At 44.2% G+C, this 16,735-nt stretch overlaps 1 protein-coding gene across 1 annotated transcript in view; it reads right to left on the reverse strand.

Moving 5' to 3' along the window:
* The window catches only part of LOC113575715 (lysyl oxidase homolog 4-like), a 22,136-nt gene extending 6,383 nt beyond the window's left edge, over positions 1 to 15,753 (reverse strand). The window contains exons 1-12 of the mRNA XM_027007369.2: positions 15,690 to 15,753; positions 14,441 to 14,696; positions 13,748 to 14,262; positions 13,643 to 13,687; positions 12,704 to 12,918; positions 6,911 to 6,949; positions 6,473 to 6,683; positions 6,006 to 6,186; positions 3,179 to 3,333; positions 2,706 to 2,873; positions 1,624 to 1,786; positions 1,053 to 1,296 (exon numbers count right to left, since the gene is read on the reverse strand). Coding sequence (XP_026863170.2) covers positions 1,053 to 1,296; positions 1,624 to 1,786; positions 2,706 to 2,873; positions 3,179 to 3,333; positions 6,006 to 6,186; positions 6,473 to 6,683; positions 6,911 to 6,949; positions 12,704 to 12,918; positions 13,643 to 13,687; positions 13,748 to 14,262; positions 14,441 to 14,696 — 2,192 coding nt within the window. The 5' untranslated portion in view covers positions 15,690 to 15,753. The remainder of the gene's footprint in view (positions 1 to 1,052; positions 1,297 to 1,623; positions 1,787 to 2,705; positions 2,874 to 3,178; positions 3,334 to 6,005; positions 6,187 to 6,472; positions 6,684 to 6,910; positions 6,950 to 12,703; positions 12,919 to 13,642; positions 13,688 to 13,747; positions 14,263 to 14,440; positions 14,697 to 15,689) is intronic.
* Between the last annotated feature and the right edge of the window lie 982 nt (positions 15,754 to 16,735).

Here is a 16,735-nt window from a genome sequence, read left to right on the forward strand (position 1 = left end):
GGTGGTTCTTTCTCATTTCCTGCTCCCACGTGTCTGTGAGCCTTGTCAGCACCTTGTCATGGTGTCACCTATATCTTTCCTGGGTAAAAGCAGTTTTACACACTGATACTATGTGTGTCATGGTTCCTGTAGCTCTGACCAACCCACAGAGGGTGTCCTATTGCTTTCCCCACATGTGCAAGTCGACTGGGTTTGGAAGGGTGTCAAACATTGCTCTGAGCAGAAAAAATCTGAAAAGGATTCAGCTGCTACAGTTTGGTCCACGTAATGGTTCTCTTAGGGAGGTCCCAGCTTGTCCAGACACTTTGGGTTCCAAGCTTGATGGCTTTAGCTTTTCTTCCTTCTTCCTCAAGGCTTCAAACATCATTCTGGATCATGGTCCTCATTTTCCTAAGAGTGGACTTTGACCACAGCTGGACATGAGAGGCCTTGTCTTCCGATTCAAGGGTTTACAATAATACTTCTGATGTTGAGAGAATATTCTGTGTGGTTGATTGAATCTTACCTGCACTTCATAGAAATATCATCCATGAAACCCCTGATTGCTGGCTGTTAACTTCCTGCAGAAGTCTTTGATCCTATTGACTCTGCTTGCTGCTAAAATAATCAGGTTCATTTCCATGACAAACATCATGGGGAAGATGGTGTAATTCCCTTTTTACCTTACAGCCACTCTGTTGTAAACCTGGCGGATTGGAATCATAACTCGATGTCTCCAAAGTAGCTGGTGAGCAGGCCCTTGATGTGATTCAGGATATATTAATGGACCACGGCTACTTGCTAATGTAAGTTTACACCATGGCCATATTGTTATGCCATACTGAATAAAAGCAAAGCAGTGTTCACTCACAGCGATTGTTCCCCTCTTAACTGCACATCTTTCTGTTTCTCTTGTACACCTTATTCACTGGCTGTCTACGCCAACATGAGTTTATTGGAGAGACTGAGTATGTAACTGTGGAGAAGACACTGCATAGTATGGCACAGAGGGGCCCCAAGAGCTCCTACAGGAGCTAATGCTCCACAGGCTATATCCATCTGGGCACCCCTACCTGTGGCACTGGTGCCAGACCCAGGCATCCCGGGACGCCCGCGGGCGGAAGTCAGCGCGGCCGAGGTTCATGATGCGTGAGGAGAAGCGTAGCAGACGCCGGTGGCCGTATGGCCAGCGCATGCGAGCTGCAGAGGATGACAGGCAGTTCTCTTCATGGGCACAGGTGAGCAGGTGCAGTGGGCGGTCCTCCAGGTACGCCGTCTCCTGGACAAGCTGCGTGTCCACCGCCAGGTCAGGTGCCGCTGGTCATCGCCACACACACACACACACACACACACACACAAAACAAGGATTTGGAGTCAAAATTTTATTAAGTGATGACCGCAATGATTATGTAAACAGCTTAGAGTTAAAATAGATGCTATGCACTTACAGTCACAAACGAATAAAATTCTAATAGTAGCGGTTGTTAGCAATTTTATAATTAATAATAGCATAATTTAGGTAGAAGTGATCAGACACCAGGATGATTTTATTGTGACTACTATACCAGTAAAAATTCTAATAGTAAAATGAAATGCAAAAGGACATGCTAGTATCTGTTTTCAGGACTTCTAGTTGAAACTCACCTTCCACACAGGTGACACCTGCGGCTTTGCCTCCACCCCCCCGAGGGCAGTAAACTTGTCCATTCTTCCGGCACTGCTGGATGGACATCTCTGTCCCGATACAGTGTGTCCCGCTTAGAAGAGTCTCCTCAGAATCTGGGTTCCCTGGCCAGAACCAGGTCTCCTGAGTTGCAGGGCACAGACAAAACACATTAATGAGCACTCAGGTATAGAAAGGCATTTCTGGGACATGGGCCTACAAGAGCCTTCATGGTGTGACCCATACAGCTCACAGAGAAACCAAGGCTATGGATCCAACTGTAGCACAAGGCCAAGAAGCAACCACAGGGTTCCTAAAGCACAATGACGAATCCTCCACAAGTCTTGGAACTTAGCAAGCGGACCAGAGCCACTGGAGTGTACTGGAGATGGTCTGTGGAATTTATGGAGCAGCAGGTCATGTAATACACAGTGGCGATGAGCAGCACTCAGTGGACATTATTGCATTTTTTCCACTCTCCCATTCCACGAGGCCACCATAAATCCAGCGCTATAAAAAGGCTAATGGTGTCTCTGTGCAATGCAAATGGCGCAGTTATTTAAAGTTTGTTTTCTTTCTGCATTTGCTGTTTTTCTCTTTTTTCCTTGGAAACAAGAAGACTTTTTGTGGGAAGCCTGCAATTACCTTCTGCATGGGAAATAAAACAACACGGACAAATGCACTGTGTGTGTAAACAAAGTTAGCACACGGCACTACGCTAGGCTAACAAGTCCCAAATCTTCAAAAATACAAATAAATACAAATGCATGCTTCTAAATACCAAATGAGTTCTGTTTAGGGAAACAATTCTCAGTCACAAAATAGAAAGGCTTTTACACCACCTATAGTGTACTTTCTTTAATAGACAAATGATCCTCAAATTGGACTGTAATGACAATCACGATCAAAAAAGGAAAGAATGAAGCCTATATCCCCCAAAAATCTTAAACTAGCACTACACAATGAGCAATACACATATGCAAGAGAACACAAACACAGAACACAGTGTATCAGCCAGAGCCCCAGAGCACCCGCAGCGTGAGTGAGAAGTAGTGGTTTGTACCTGGTGGGCAGTGGCAGCAAAGCCAATGCCCAGCTGTCTGCAGACTACCATGGCCTCCTTGATACCCCAGTTCTCACTGCACACCGCCCCCCAGCGCTGGACTCCGCCCACGTCCATCAACACTTCTACCCTCCCCTCGCTAGGCTCCCGCCCCCCTGCTAAGCGCACCTGAGAGAGAGAGAGAGAGAGAGAGAGAGAGAGAGCGAGCGCGAGAGAGAGCGCAAGAGAGAGAGAGAGAGAGAGAGAGAGAGAGAGAGAGAGAGGACAAAAACTGATTTTGTACTCATATATACCTTTAGAACAAATATTATCAACACAGCATTGACTGAAGTAAGTTTCTTAACAAAACATTTTTTTCTCATTAGAACCTTTTTTTACTGGAGTGACTACAGATGTACATATTTGAGAGTTTAATGTGTTGTATGTGTATAAGTGTGTGTATTTGGGGGGGGGGGGGGGGGGTGGGCGCTTACCGTGGTTGCCAGGCCTGTTTTGGGCACATTGCAGCGTACAGAAACATCCTGGCTGTGTTTGCAGGTGTAAAGGGGAACCTCCTTATACTGACATCTCATTATAGAACTCTCACGACCTGTACACTGCACTGAGTTCATGTGGATTGGACCAGTACCTGCACACGCACACACAAAAGAAATGTGTATGTGAGAATACAAGGTTTATATGATCAGTAGGGGTCTTTTCTGAGGATGTTTGCAAATAATACGCTCATAAAGTATGTGCGCTCATATGCCTTATTTGTGTGTGTGTGTCTGCATTTATTTTTGCATGCACTGAGTCTGTATGCATTGTGCATTTATATTCTGCCTGATCACATGTGGTGTCTAATGACCTGGAACCACATTCCCTGTGCTCAGACAACTGCCTAGTTAGGGCCTCTTCCTTTGATGGGCATTAGGTCCCTCTTTAGCTGCTAGAAATAGCGGTTAGTGCGTTGTGCTTGGCGCGGCCAGCTACTGACCCAGTCACGAGGAAAACAGATCAAAAACGTGCCTGGTGAGCAAACCAGCTGTGATGTGGACACTTTGGCTCACTAGCAAAATTACACCCCAAAACCCAGCGACTCCTTTTAATACTTAAAATAGAAGCACCAGGCAGGGCAGTGAGATGGGAAACAGTGCATGTGAAGACAAGAATCTGTAATTTTGTGCACAATTAGGTCATGATGTCACTGAGATGAGCCAACAGTAAATGTCTTTTTTTTCTGCTCACAAATGTTTGTTTTACACAACTATCCGTCTCCCGCCAAAGAATGGAGAATGTTCTTAGCCTGTCATTTATATACATATAATTCACCCTCTTCTAAATGGCAGCAAATTAATGCAGTCATACACACACACACACACACACAAATTCGGATGGACTGAAAAATAACATGCTTCAAGTGGCACATACTAAATAAATAACGCATTATAAGCAGTGAAGAGGAACATGTTTAATAGCAGCTATGCAAAAACACCCCCCCCCCCCCCCAAATATGATGCATTCCAACACTGCTCTCTCTCTCCAAGCATGTGCTCTGCTCTGTTAACCACTGCAAATCTCTGAATAGACACAAAAAGCAAAGGGGCACAAAGTTTATACCTGAAACTGCCTTTTTCACATCAAATGGGGTTTTAAAAGGAGTGGGAAAAAGGGTGTCACAAAAAGAGGAGAAGGTGAGATTAAGAGGCAACTCTGCCCTACTATGTGGATGGGTTTATTTAAGGGTTTTGCATTTGATCCTAATTGGGTTTCCAGTTCAATGCAGAAAGCAGGAAATATCACGTCATCCAGATGCCGAAGCAAACAGCAGGAGTCTGCACTCCTCATTACAGAACACAGTGGGACGCGGGTAGCACAGACGTACAGGCAAGGCTACTGAAACTGCATTCCAGACAAACCTCCGGACGAGCCACGTGCAAAACTTAAATTCTAAGTCTGTACAGTGGGAGGGTCTCTCAATTAGGTGATAGGAAAAATATCTTGATTTTGTTGGTGACATCCTTTAAAAACATGTAATGAAAGTATGTCTAATTATAATTCGTTTGGATTAATTTCCCATAACAAAATTTAACATATTAATAAAGCAGTATATTGCATTTATGTGTTGCAATACTCTAATTTTTGTTTATGATGGGTAAATAAGGTACAAACTTATGAAGCTAGAAATCATTATACACATTAGTGCTGTGTTAAGTTGACTATAGAGCTGGCTGAATGAACATGATTACAAATGAGAAAGTATAACTGTGATCCACAAAACACAGTGGAATTCCAACTCTCGCTGTTTCTTTTGTTGGTCAGCTGGAGCCATTCATCTGAATGCCATTTTTCAGGCAAACACGGTCATGGATAATGTCCTGCTAGACTCAAAATCTCAGTGAACAGTACAAGCCAAATGATAAACAACCTTAACCACTGGCCTCAATGGCCCTTTGAACAGATCTTAAGTCTGGGGGCCAGGCTGGCATAAATGTCTTCTGACACACTGTTTAGGCTGGTGTAAAATGCTCTTATTCAACCGTGATGATTTGCCATGTCACTTTGTGGAGGGGAAACCAAAACATGGCTTTCTGCTGGGAAGTTTCTGGGAGATTGGGTAATGAGCCCCAAACAGGCACCTTCACCCTCTCTGTGAAATATCAGAGAAGTCTAGCAAACTAAGCCTTCTACATATGCTCAGCAAAGCACAAATGAGTTAGCTTAGTATATCTGATTTTAGACCAGTGACAAAAGGAAGGCAAATAAATATATACTTTAATAAACAACTCCTGTTAATAAACAACTCCTATTAATAAACAACTCCTGTGCCTTACAAAACTCAAAGAATGATTTTTTTTTTGGAGTGAACAAAATAAAATATGTCTGTTATTTCCTATTTACATTAAAATGTGACTATTTATGTCCCTATAAGTTGAAAAATCAGCAATATGTCAATTTAGCTCACACCATGTAGCTCTGGCCTATTAATATTTTTTATACAAAACTGCCATCTTGCACCATCTTCATGTATCCGACACATGTGATGACTCTTCTAGATGTATGTTATGATTTATAATAAGACATGTTTGCATTGCAAACATGGTATGGTATAGACTACAAAGTATGGCATTCATTGTCCATACACAATAATTTGCCATGTGGGTATTTGACAGGAAAAGGTAGCCTCAGAACTAAATTAAAAAGTCAGATTTACCACTGAGATTTCGAACACCACTGCATGATGGCTGACAGTCTATGTAGTGCACTGTTTCGAAGCTTGCCCAGGTGTGCAGGTGTGGGTACACCTCTGAACAGTCCTACCTTGGCCCATCATGGCTCCTCTCATGGCCTCCTTGGCGGAGCCGAATCCAAGCTCCCTGCACACCACAGTGGCTGCGGTCAGGTCCCAGAGGTGGTCGCACACTGTCCCCCACTTGCCCTCCTTGAGCACCTCCACCCGGCCCTCTCCGATCCTGGCGCCTGCCTTCAGGCGCACTACCTGCTTCCAGATGTGGTGGAGGACGGGTTGGTCATGAGCAAAATTCTCCAATCTGTCCACAAACTTCAGTGGTTGCACTGCAGAGTTTAGGGTCTTTATTGCTCCAGAGAGCACGATTCAGTTAAAGCGGGAAAAAAACTAAGGTGTGCAGTGCTGTGGCCATCATACTGCTGCTGTAGACATATATGACACTTGTACAGTATTAAAGTACATTTGAGTTTAATCATTTTAGCTGTGGCTTATCTGCTTTTTTCTCTTCAGGTCTGCTTTACGGAACAGGTGAGCTCACCTGGGAAGAGGGCGGGGCTTGGGGCTGTCCGGAGGCAGAGAGTCGGGAGAACTGCGGCCCAGGTGTGCAGCGCACTACAGCATGCATGCCGCCGTTACACGGCACCTCGTTTCGTGGGATAGACAGCTGGGCCTGGCACTGTGCCAAGGAGATCTCACTGCCCGAACAATGCACCTTCTCTACCCAGTACCCCTTCTTACTGACCAGAGACCTGTTGAGGGACAGAGAGAAAGAGAGTGAAAGAGGGAGAGAGAGGGAAAATGGGTATAGAATGGTGACCAAAGGATAGGAGCAGTTTTTTTTTTTTAGCACATTATGCAATAACAATGAACTCTGATAATGTACACAATAAAAACTGTAATGATAGACTTCCAAGACAAAACCTAAAATTATGCAAGTGATCATTTGATTGTTATTATATTTCATATCATAACATACCGCATGGCTGGATCTGCCATCTTGGAATCCCAATGTTTCCTGAGTGAGAAGCGATTCCATAAACCATAAAGTAAACAGAAACACAAATACTCACATTTCATACCAAATTTGAACTCAATAAATAAGTTTCTAACCATAGAGACAGACTGGTAAACATGGCTTATTTGTATGTGTTTATGTTAGCTGAAGCTTCAACCCAAACTTTAGTTATTCAGAGTCTTCCTCTCCTCGTCTGGCTTCTCAGACTTCCATCCCTACACACACACACACACACTAACAGTGGGGCTTTACCCTATGGTGTCTGGTAAATAAATAGAAGCAATATATCACATAGACAAAATCAGACGAGGAGGTTGTGGTGGTTTTGTGGATCACCAAACAGACTCACAGAGATCCTAGTGTTCCCTGGGTCAAGCCAAACACCCCTTTTTAGTCTCCCAGTCTCTCTCTGTCTATATCTGTCTGTCTGTCTCTATCACTCTCTCTCCGTCTGTCTCTCTCACTTTGTCCTATTTCTAGTTCTACTGTTAGTCTAAAAATCACAGAAAACATCAGATCAACATTGTCCAGATATGCTCGAAGAGTATAAACCCAGTAGATCTCTTAGATCCCCAATCAAGCTTATAGTGCTGAGGATTCAGACCAAACATGGCAAAGCAGTGTTGAGCTCTTATGCTACATGTAACAGGAACCTACTCCCAGCTGAACACAACACTCTGACAGTTCTACTTTTTGTCTGCTTCCTTTAACTCATTACTGTGATATTTCCAAGTCCATCCTTAAACAAACCTAAAGGCTTAAGTTCCACTGTGAATCCTCCACTGAAATAGCTCTACTGAACTGCACATGTCACAGAAGCACAGCGTACGAAGTCACCAAATTCTGAAATGTGTCAGGAATCAGGCAAGTTAACAAGCATTTAAAGTGTGCATGTGGGACAGGAACCATGGCTGTGCAAATACAGATGAAACACTGGCGGTGCATTAAACCACAGACTCAGCAGGGCTTACACCAAACTGAACAAGAATGCCATAACCTTTGTATGGGTGAACTTCAGGGCAGTGTGTATATGCTATACTAACATGTGCCATTATGCACCAAACGACATCAGGGATGTTTTGTGAAGCTCAAGGTGTAGCATGCCAGGAAAGGTGATGCACCGAAAACTTGAAGACAAGAATACAAGCAGACAAGGAGACAAGAAGACAAGGGGACAAGACAAGGAGACAAGCAGAAAAAGAGTCAAGGAGACAAGAACCCAAGGACATGAGGAGAACCAAACCACAGTATCTGAGCATCCCCCACCCCACCCCATCTGACTGCACCGCACACTGCCACCAGAGAAGCCAGCCTTACATGGTCACATCCAGTGCGCGCTGGTGGTCTGGTTCCGTTTGTACCATGTGGCTTTTCCCAAGTGCTCATTTGTCGTATGTAAACCTAGGAGGAGATTTCACTGGCAGAGGCCTGGAAGTCTTAGCCTGTTGCTAACACAAGGGTGAGACAAAAACTGAACAAAAAGCATTCAGGGAAGGGAGAGAAAGCACACATCTAGCCAATGCCTGGTTGTGGCCCCGCTGGAGAGTACACCAGGTTATCTAGCCTTACACAGTGCATGATGGCAGAAAGCTTCTACATTCGTAATGGCTGATCAGCATATATCCAACATAGTAAAACTTGGTCTGCAGGCATAACACGTTTTTCACCTACCTTATCCCTGTATGATCTGAGTGCCTCTACTTAATCCCTTAGCCCTAGTCATGTCATTTTCAGATTATAGTCTCAGTATACAGTGTTGCTCAGAGGAAGGCTGCTCCCTTGGGAGTCTGGCTCCTGCTAAATCTTCTGCCTCATGCCATTCTTTCCTGTTGCCATCTGCATGCTATTCAGGGGTTCAGACCTGAATTTCAATAAAGTGTCTTTTAAACAAAGTCTGCTGTAAAAAGCACTATAAAATAAAATTTAATTTGTGTTTGTGTGTGTGTCTCTGGAGGAACTCTGTGGCCTCCAATGATGCAGTGATAAGGGTGTGATATGTATACCTATGACTTGTCTTTATATGCTCTCTCTGAAAGCGCACTTACTGAAAATCACAGACACATCACATACTTAACATACACGTTTTGTTTAGCACCAATTTAATTCCAAGTGCACCTTGCTCCTAGCCCACATGAGATTAACCTGCCCTTTACCTCACCAATACCATGGCTTACTCCAATTGACTGCCTTTAGTCAAAGGGAAACTGTCTGTGGTATATTTTTGTTCATGACACCATAAAAACACGTTTCACTTTCAGAAACCTTCGGACTGTGCATGTTGCAAACCACAGCCAAGCGTATTTCTTCCACGTAACACCAGATTACATATTTGTAACTAACTCCATCGCAAATACTTAGATGCCCTGCGGTAGGAAAACAATATGTCAAATGTCTTACGAAATGTGAGTGGAACAGAAGGTAAACATTGACATCTACCCTGACAATCAGCAGTGGAGTCTGGACCTTAATCAGTGCAGGAGTCAGTACCCCTTCTTCTAACACCACAGTACTCCCAGAGGAGTCTGGATAATAAGCCTCATTTGTTTCAAATGGTTTCACCCACAGAGCAATTTCTTCCTAGATGATGCATAAGTTAACATGGGTTATTTTTTGCATAAGTATAATGCTGCAGGGGTGCGGGGTGTTAAGTAGCCACCGATGGCTTTATTTAGTACAAAAAATGCTCCATCCGTAACCAGACTGCAATACCTGTCTTCTGAATTTGAAGCCTGTCTTCACGTATTCACATATGAATGGAAGGGATTTACTGGAAAAAAAAAAGGTTTTCAGTACATTTGCAGCAAACATCAGCGAGCGAGTGCTGAGGCAGGAGGACTCCCACGGGCGGATTCCTGCGCTGACCCAGACGAACTGAGAACAGCTATTAAAACTCGCTCAGAGATGCGGCTGCAGGACTCCGCCTTATAATTAGTGCAAGTTGTGCCGGCCCGAAAGGACTACGGCACAGAGAACGCGACGTGACACAGAGCAGGCACACACCGAACAGCCGTCGCCATGACACTCAGAGAGCAGACAGAGTAGCAGGCTGATGAGAAGAACAGCAAAATGACACAATGCTGAGTCTCAGTGCTGGGTCGATGTGTTTCGAAATACTAAGCATCTGCCCAAGGAACATTTAGGTTGGATGCATGACACATTAGTTGTTAATAGTTACAATCTCAGATGTTGCAGTAATGATGAAGAAAGCTGCAACAAGCAATTAAGGCATAATCTGACAATCCTTAATCATTTTCCCATGATACATTAAGGTTGGTGTATTCACCAATAGTTCATCTCTACCAAAGGTGTATATATATGTTTATATAACATATACATCAATCAGTATGATCTTACTTGCCAGCAAGTAATAAATGAAAACCTCTTTAAAATGATGAGTATCTTGTCTAAATGTACAATTCTGTTGGCAGAATAAAGTCTAATTAAAAAGTGCTAAATTTACAAAATATTTTGTTTTAGTACCCTGCATATATAAAGGGCAGTGCTGTATAACAGTAGGCCCCAACTATCATATCCTGCAAAAGAACAGGAATGTTTCGGAGGGAGTTCCACACATAAATAAATAAACAATATTCTCTTTTCCCAACATGGAAAGAAAGTGGTCATGGTCTTTTTTTATACATTTGGACAAGCACCAGCCAGCAAATCCATCCATGAGAGTTACTGAGAACATAGCTGCATAAAGGCAAGATGACCAAGCATGGAGTAGATGGTGTGCTTAGCTGAGCCGAGTTTGTCGCAACCTGAGACGAAATGTTTATTTGCTTCCAAACAGGACAACAGCATGACAGTGTTTACTGTCAGAGTTTGCCTTTCCTCACTACTGCAGAACAACTGTTGTGTTCGTTAATCTAGACCTTGGTGGACTTTTTGCTGGGCTCCACTCCACTGAAACCATTTCTACTTCACACAAAGAGGTATCGCTGCATGTGTGGAAGCCAACACACATTTTAGTGTGTGATCATGTAATATATAGGCAACACCCTGCACTTTGGAGAAAACAAACTGTTGACTTTAACATTGACACGATATACTTTCTTCATCACACTGTTTACAGGAGGGGAAACATCCTTAATCACTGTCCTTCATCTGTTTCAGTGTGGCTTTAGCCTAAGGCACCATTTTATCCAGCCGTGACCCTTTTCACATCAGGTCAACAATAAAAGAAACAGGAGGGGAAAAAAAGTTTGAGGACGCAATCAGCACAATCTCCTCTCCATAACATGGACTACACTTCCTGTGTATATGTGTTGGAAACACAGAGCTGTGTATATGTTGTGTATATGATGGAAACAGAAAGCTTTAAAATCAACACACAGCCAATCAGTAACTGAAGACTGGACAACCAGTTTCCCCTCAATACTGGAGATTTAGTCATGACATAATTAGAGGGGAGTCGGATGAACACTCCCCAAAAGCCAATCAAGCAAATCCTTCTATGAGCAGCAGATGTCATGCTCTTGTGACTTCAAAGTTGCGGAGGAGAAAAGCGAGTTCAAAGAACACCGAGCAATGCACGGGAAGAAAGGAAGGAAGGAAAAATGAAAACAAAACAATGGAAATAAAATGTCAGCAAAATGTATATCACATATAATCCTCACAGAAGCGCTCCAACAGGCTTTTAACTTCAAAGCCAGGCAGGGTGGAAAAAAACAACAGTTTGTGGAGCAGAAAAGCACATTGGCCAGTAGGGCTTTTTCAGCGAGGAGTCCAATTTAAACACATCAGTTCAGAGGGCAGCAGTATGGAGTGCCGTGCATAAACTCCACAAAAAGGATCTGTGGTCAGTTATAAAGACAGAGAGAAGCTGCCTTTCTGTAGCTGCTGTGTCTATTTCTGGTTTGGAGTCAGACGGTTGGTCTGGATGCACTCAAATAGGGTTTATTCCAAGGGGCATGACTTAGTGGGTTCCACAATGGTTTATCCTCAGGAAGCATCTTTCTGCTAAAGTAGAGGAGAAATGAGTGACTGGGGTCTATACTGCCAGTGAACATTTATCTGAATAACTAGGTGGAACCTTCCGTGTTATTTGCAGTGTGAATAAGGAAAATGTCATCTAAATGTAGACCATTTGGTAACATCACAGAAAATGTGTATTTTACTAGAGAGAGAGAGAGAGAGGAAAGTGTGTCAATTGTCCCTCAAATTTCTTACTAAAAGAAAGACTATTCACCCACAGTCAATAATTCTCAGCTTAGATCTAGTGAGAGAGAGAGAGAGACAGCAGTGAAGTACAGAACTGTACAGGAATGTATATTACGACAAAAATTGAGCAAAAAATATTTTTTCTTTTAAAATGGAAAAGACCAAGTCACAGTAGCTGGCTGCGAGCAGAAACAGACATACTCTGGATTTCCTCATTCCATGTACATTGTTCATCAGTTGATTTTAATCTTTTCCCCAAAACGGAGTGATTTCTATTTACAGTATGTTTATTTGTGTAATTTAAAATATGGAATTTGATGAAGAGTTCTATTCAAGGTCCACAGCTAATTTAAAGTCCTTAGCAGGTTTTTATATTTATATATATATATATATATATATACACACACACACACACACACACATTGGCAGAGGATAAGGGGATATTGGAAACTCAACATTAGCAAAAAAAAAAAAAAAAAAAAGGACTAACATTATTCTCCATGTGACTTCAGGTTACAGTGTTAATAATTGTCTGAACATGTATGTTTCATTTGCAGCATGAAAAGAAAAGCTGAGCAGCGACTAGCTCACCTGTACAGGTGTTCCTTGTGTTGTTCGGCTGCGGGGTATCCCAACATGCCACACACCACTCTACTGTTGCTGAGGTCCCAGCTAAGGGCACACACGTGCCTCCATCTCCCAGCATGTTTGACTTCAACCACCCCTTCCGTTACCAGGGCAGAATTCCGGGTGCTGGGTAGGACTGGCCGCAGACGAACTTCCTCCAGACTCACCCTTCCTACTGTCTGCAGGAGGGAAATCAGGAAGAAAACTAGTTTTGTGTTACTCAACTCTATAAAACACTTTATTAAGAAAAAAAAACATGCATCAACCTCAATTTACCACAGATTAAATCAGAAAGCAATGAAATGTTTCTAGGGAATTCTAGACACAGCAAAAAAAATATATATATATATGTTGGTGCAAGTTGCAAAATAATTCTCTTTGCATGTTAAGTCATGATGACTGGTGAAAGCCGTGTGCTGTCTCTGGTGAACACAGTAATCAAAAGTAATCGCTTCTTAGGAGTTAACTTTGCAGAGTGTCTCTGCCACCACACTGTACAGTACTGTAAAACAAACCAGCTAAAATTGCCTGATCCAGTTGCTAAGGGGACAAGGACGAGAAAACATGACTATGTTGACTGGGCTGTGATGCCCCAGACTGCAGTGCAATGGGGTTTAAGGGGGTCGGGGGTATGGGGTGGGGCTTAAGGGGGTTGGGGGTATGGGGTGGGGCTTAAATGACTACAGTTCTCTGTAACCTAAACAGAACCCCAACAGGTCATGGTAAAAACCAGTGGGTGTCCTCATTATTCGGAAATGGTGCAATCTTGCGTTACATCCGAAAGAACTGCACTTCAGCAGTCACACACAAGGAACAGGGCTGCTATGATCCTGTAGGCACCTGGGCAGCAGTTGCACATTAGTTTTTATTACTACCTAGTGTTCAGTATAGTGGTTGTCTCACCTGTTCCACAGTGCCAGTGAAATCAGTGTTCATTCTGTTGTCTTGCTCATGGTCAGGGTACAACGGCTCAGGCCTGCGAACCCAAAGTGGATCTACTGCATTTACGGGAATTCGGGGGTCACTCTCAGGTGGTCGGGCGATGGGTTGTGGGGCAATTGGACCACCCGGCCTGGGTGGCCCATCCTGATTGCGCCTGTATGCTGCCCCGTTGCGCAGATGATCTGGCAGCTGGTGTCCTTGTGGCACAGAATTCTCTTGTCTGCGAGTGGCCACGTTCTCGTAACCATTCCGGCGTAGCTGGATTTGATGCCCTTGCAGCTGGGGCGACGAGGATGTGGAGCCCCGAGGGCCATTACGGTGCAGCGCAATTTCATGTCCACGCCTGCGGCCTAAGCTGTCCGGAGCAAGGTGGATCTCAGATGGAATCTGCGAGAAAGAGGATGCAGGCTGTGCTGGTTCGCTGTATCGGGGAGCATGGCCCTGCTGCTGACCATCTGAGCTACAAACCACCCCCAGATCCTCGGCGTGGGTGCAGTCGTGTATGCCCCAGCCGTTAAAGCGACAGTCAGATATGGAGCTCTCAGTGCCCGTACAGGCCACGTTATCCAACCATATCGGACCTACAGCACGGCAGTGAGACAATAACAGAAAGAAAACAGACACGAGTCATACCTACAATATTTTACCTATGTTTTCCTTTTTGAGCTATCTAGAGCAAAACCTAGCAAGTTTTGTCTAAATCGGGAGGTGATAAATAACATTATCAAAGCGTCGTGCAGCTACACAAAAATGTCTTACCTTGACCTCGTCCGAATTTGGCGCTGTGCGCCCACGTAAGACCTTGCGCGTACCCGAGTTCCCTGCAGACAACGTTCGCCAGATTAATGTTAACCTCGTCGTCGCAGACCGTGCCCCACGTGCCGCTGTAGAACACCTCCACGCGGCCCTCGTACGCGCTCCTCCCGCCGGCCAGACGCACCTGGAATCCTGGTGGCACTGCGCGTGCGACGGAGACGAGGCAGAGCACGGTGGCTAAAGGCAGCATATTCTCCATCTGAAAAACACAGAAACACGAATGAAGAATACTTCATGTCCTTCAGAATGCCAGCAGCGGACGCTCTTTGTGCCGTTCGCAGTTAGCGATGTGCTTTTCACAGTTAACTCCAAGTAGTTTGATAAGAAATCAAGGAAAACGACACGTGCTGAAAGAATAAATCTACACTGAACAGTCTTGACGAACTGATTGCTTTTACCACAGCTCGCCGTGCTAAGGGAATATTTCCGACGGGCACGTAAAAAACAGGTGAGTTTGGAGGCACGTAGTTTTATCTACAATGCGGCGATCTGTGCAGGTATAAACGTGTAGCGCATCATCACGTGAGTCTGCTGCTGCAAGGTGTGATACAGTAGCTGAAATACCTTTTACAACAGAAGCACCAAACTCTGTGGATGGTTTCATACCAGTATAGTTCTACCCTATAGGATGGCAAGCAGCAAAACACACCCCAAACCCCATGAAAACATGCCTTTTCCAGTGACTGACTTATACTTAGCAATCCAAATATTCCACTACCCTTCCGCAAAACCTCCCGAAAAGTGAGAATTACAGTGTAAAGATGGAACAGCAGCTCAAAACAACGCTGGAGTCAAAGTGGAAGAAGGAGACGGGGAGAGAGGAGGGAAAAGTAAAAGAAACTAAAAGTGGATGCCCCTTCACCAAAACCAAAGCTGCTCACAGCCCACTACCACAGTCTACTCTGCAGCACACCCAGTGAAGCAATAAAGCATTAAACAAAGCACCCAGAGTCCTCTGGCATGAAGCAGGTTGCAGCAGCTACATACACTGGCATGTTCATGTTTCAGTTTGATCAACTCAAATGCCACGTGAACGTCAAAGAACAGCACATGATAGAAACAAGTGCAAGGCGTGAGGGCGGGAGCTGAGGAAGAGTCAAAGGACGAGAGAAAAAAAGAGGAGAAAGCTCAAAAGGGAGGGGGGAGGGGTGCAGTAAGGAGAGTAAAGAGAGAAGTGTAGACTTCCACTCACCTGTCTGAGTGTCTCCTGTGAGCAAGCACTAGACCTCTTCTGCAGAATGACTGTTCCAGGAGAACGGAATGACTGTTCCAGGAGAACAGAGGCTGGTGGGCTGGTTGAGGCTTTTCAGATCTGGGCCCCCCCCCCCCCCCTCTCTCTCTCCACTCCACTCCTTCTTTTCCCTCCCCAGCTGTCTCTTTCTCCACCTCCTACATCCTCAGATAATTTTCTTTCCATTCATCTTCACAGGACAGTGGGGAAAAGTGAGATATACCATCACATCACACAGCCAGCGTCATGCCCTGCACAGTCAACTAACCGAACAGCCCACACAGATATTAATTACAAAAACTGACACTGAGCGCTTAAAGCAGTGCGCTGTGCACAGGTATGGACAGTAGGTTGTGGATTTCTTTATGTTGGCATATAATGAACCTCATATTCTATGATTGGTTTTTGATATGAAGCAGTGCTTTAGGACACAGCTTAAGCTGATGTCCTAGCCGACTCCGAGCTCGCCAAAATGAACACTTCAAAAACTCTGTGAAAACCCCAGAGATCTGCCAGCTGTATTGACCGTGGATTCCATTGGGCAGTGGATTTGAAACACATGAAAGCAAGTTAGACAAGCCGAGTGTCAGTGTGTCTGCTGAATAAATAAAAAAGTCTCTTTGTCTCTTCTGCTTTCTTTTCCATGCTGTAATTACCCAGTAGCAGGCTTGGCTTTATCCAGCCTCCACAATTAGTGGCGTCATGAAATAAGTGCCGTACATACTCTTCAGTAATACGCAAGATGCCTGGCTCACTCTGAGCAGTACAGCAGCTGATCTGATTCTAACTGTTTTAGAGCTGTGGGTAAATGCCATTTACACAAACCAGGAACCAGGTGTTGTTTGTGTGTGTGTGTGTGTGTGTGTGTGTGTGTGGAGAGAGTTGAGACGCCATTCCAGGTTTAGTTAAATCATTTGTACCACAATTGACTGGACTGGGGGAAAAAAAGCTCACTATGACTATGTATATGACAAATAAACCAAACTTGAAACTAACCACATTAAAAT

The sequence above is a fragment of the Electrophorus electricus genome, chromosome 21 (assembly GCF_013358815.1).
Source record: "Electrophorus electricus isolate fEleEle1 chromosome 21, fEleEle1.pri, whole genome shotgun sequence".
NCBI classification, from domain to species: Eukaryota; Metazoa; Chordata; class Actinopteri; order Gymnotiformes; family Gymnotidae; genus Electrophorus; species Electrophorus electricus.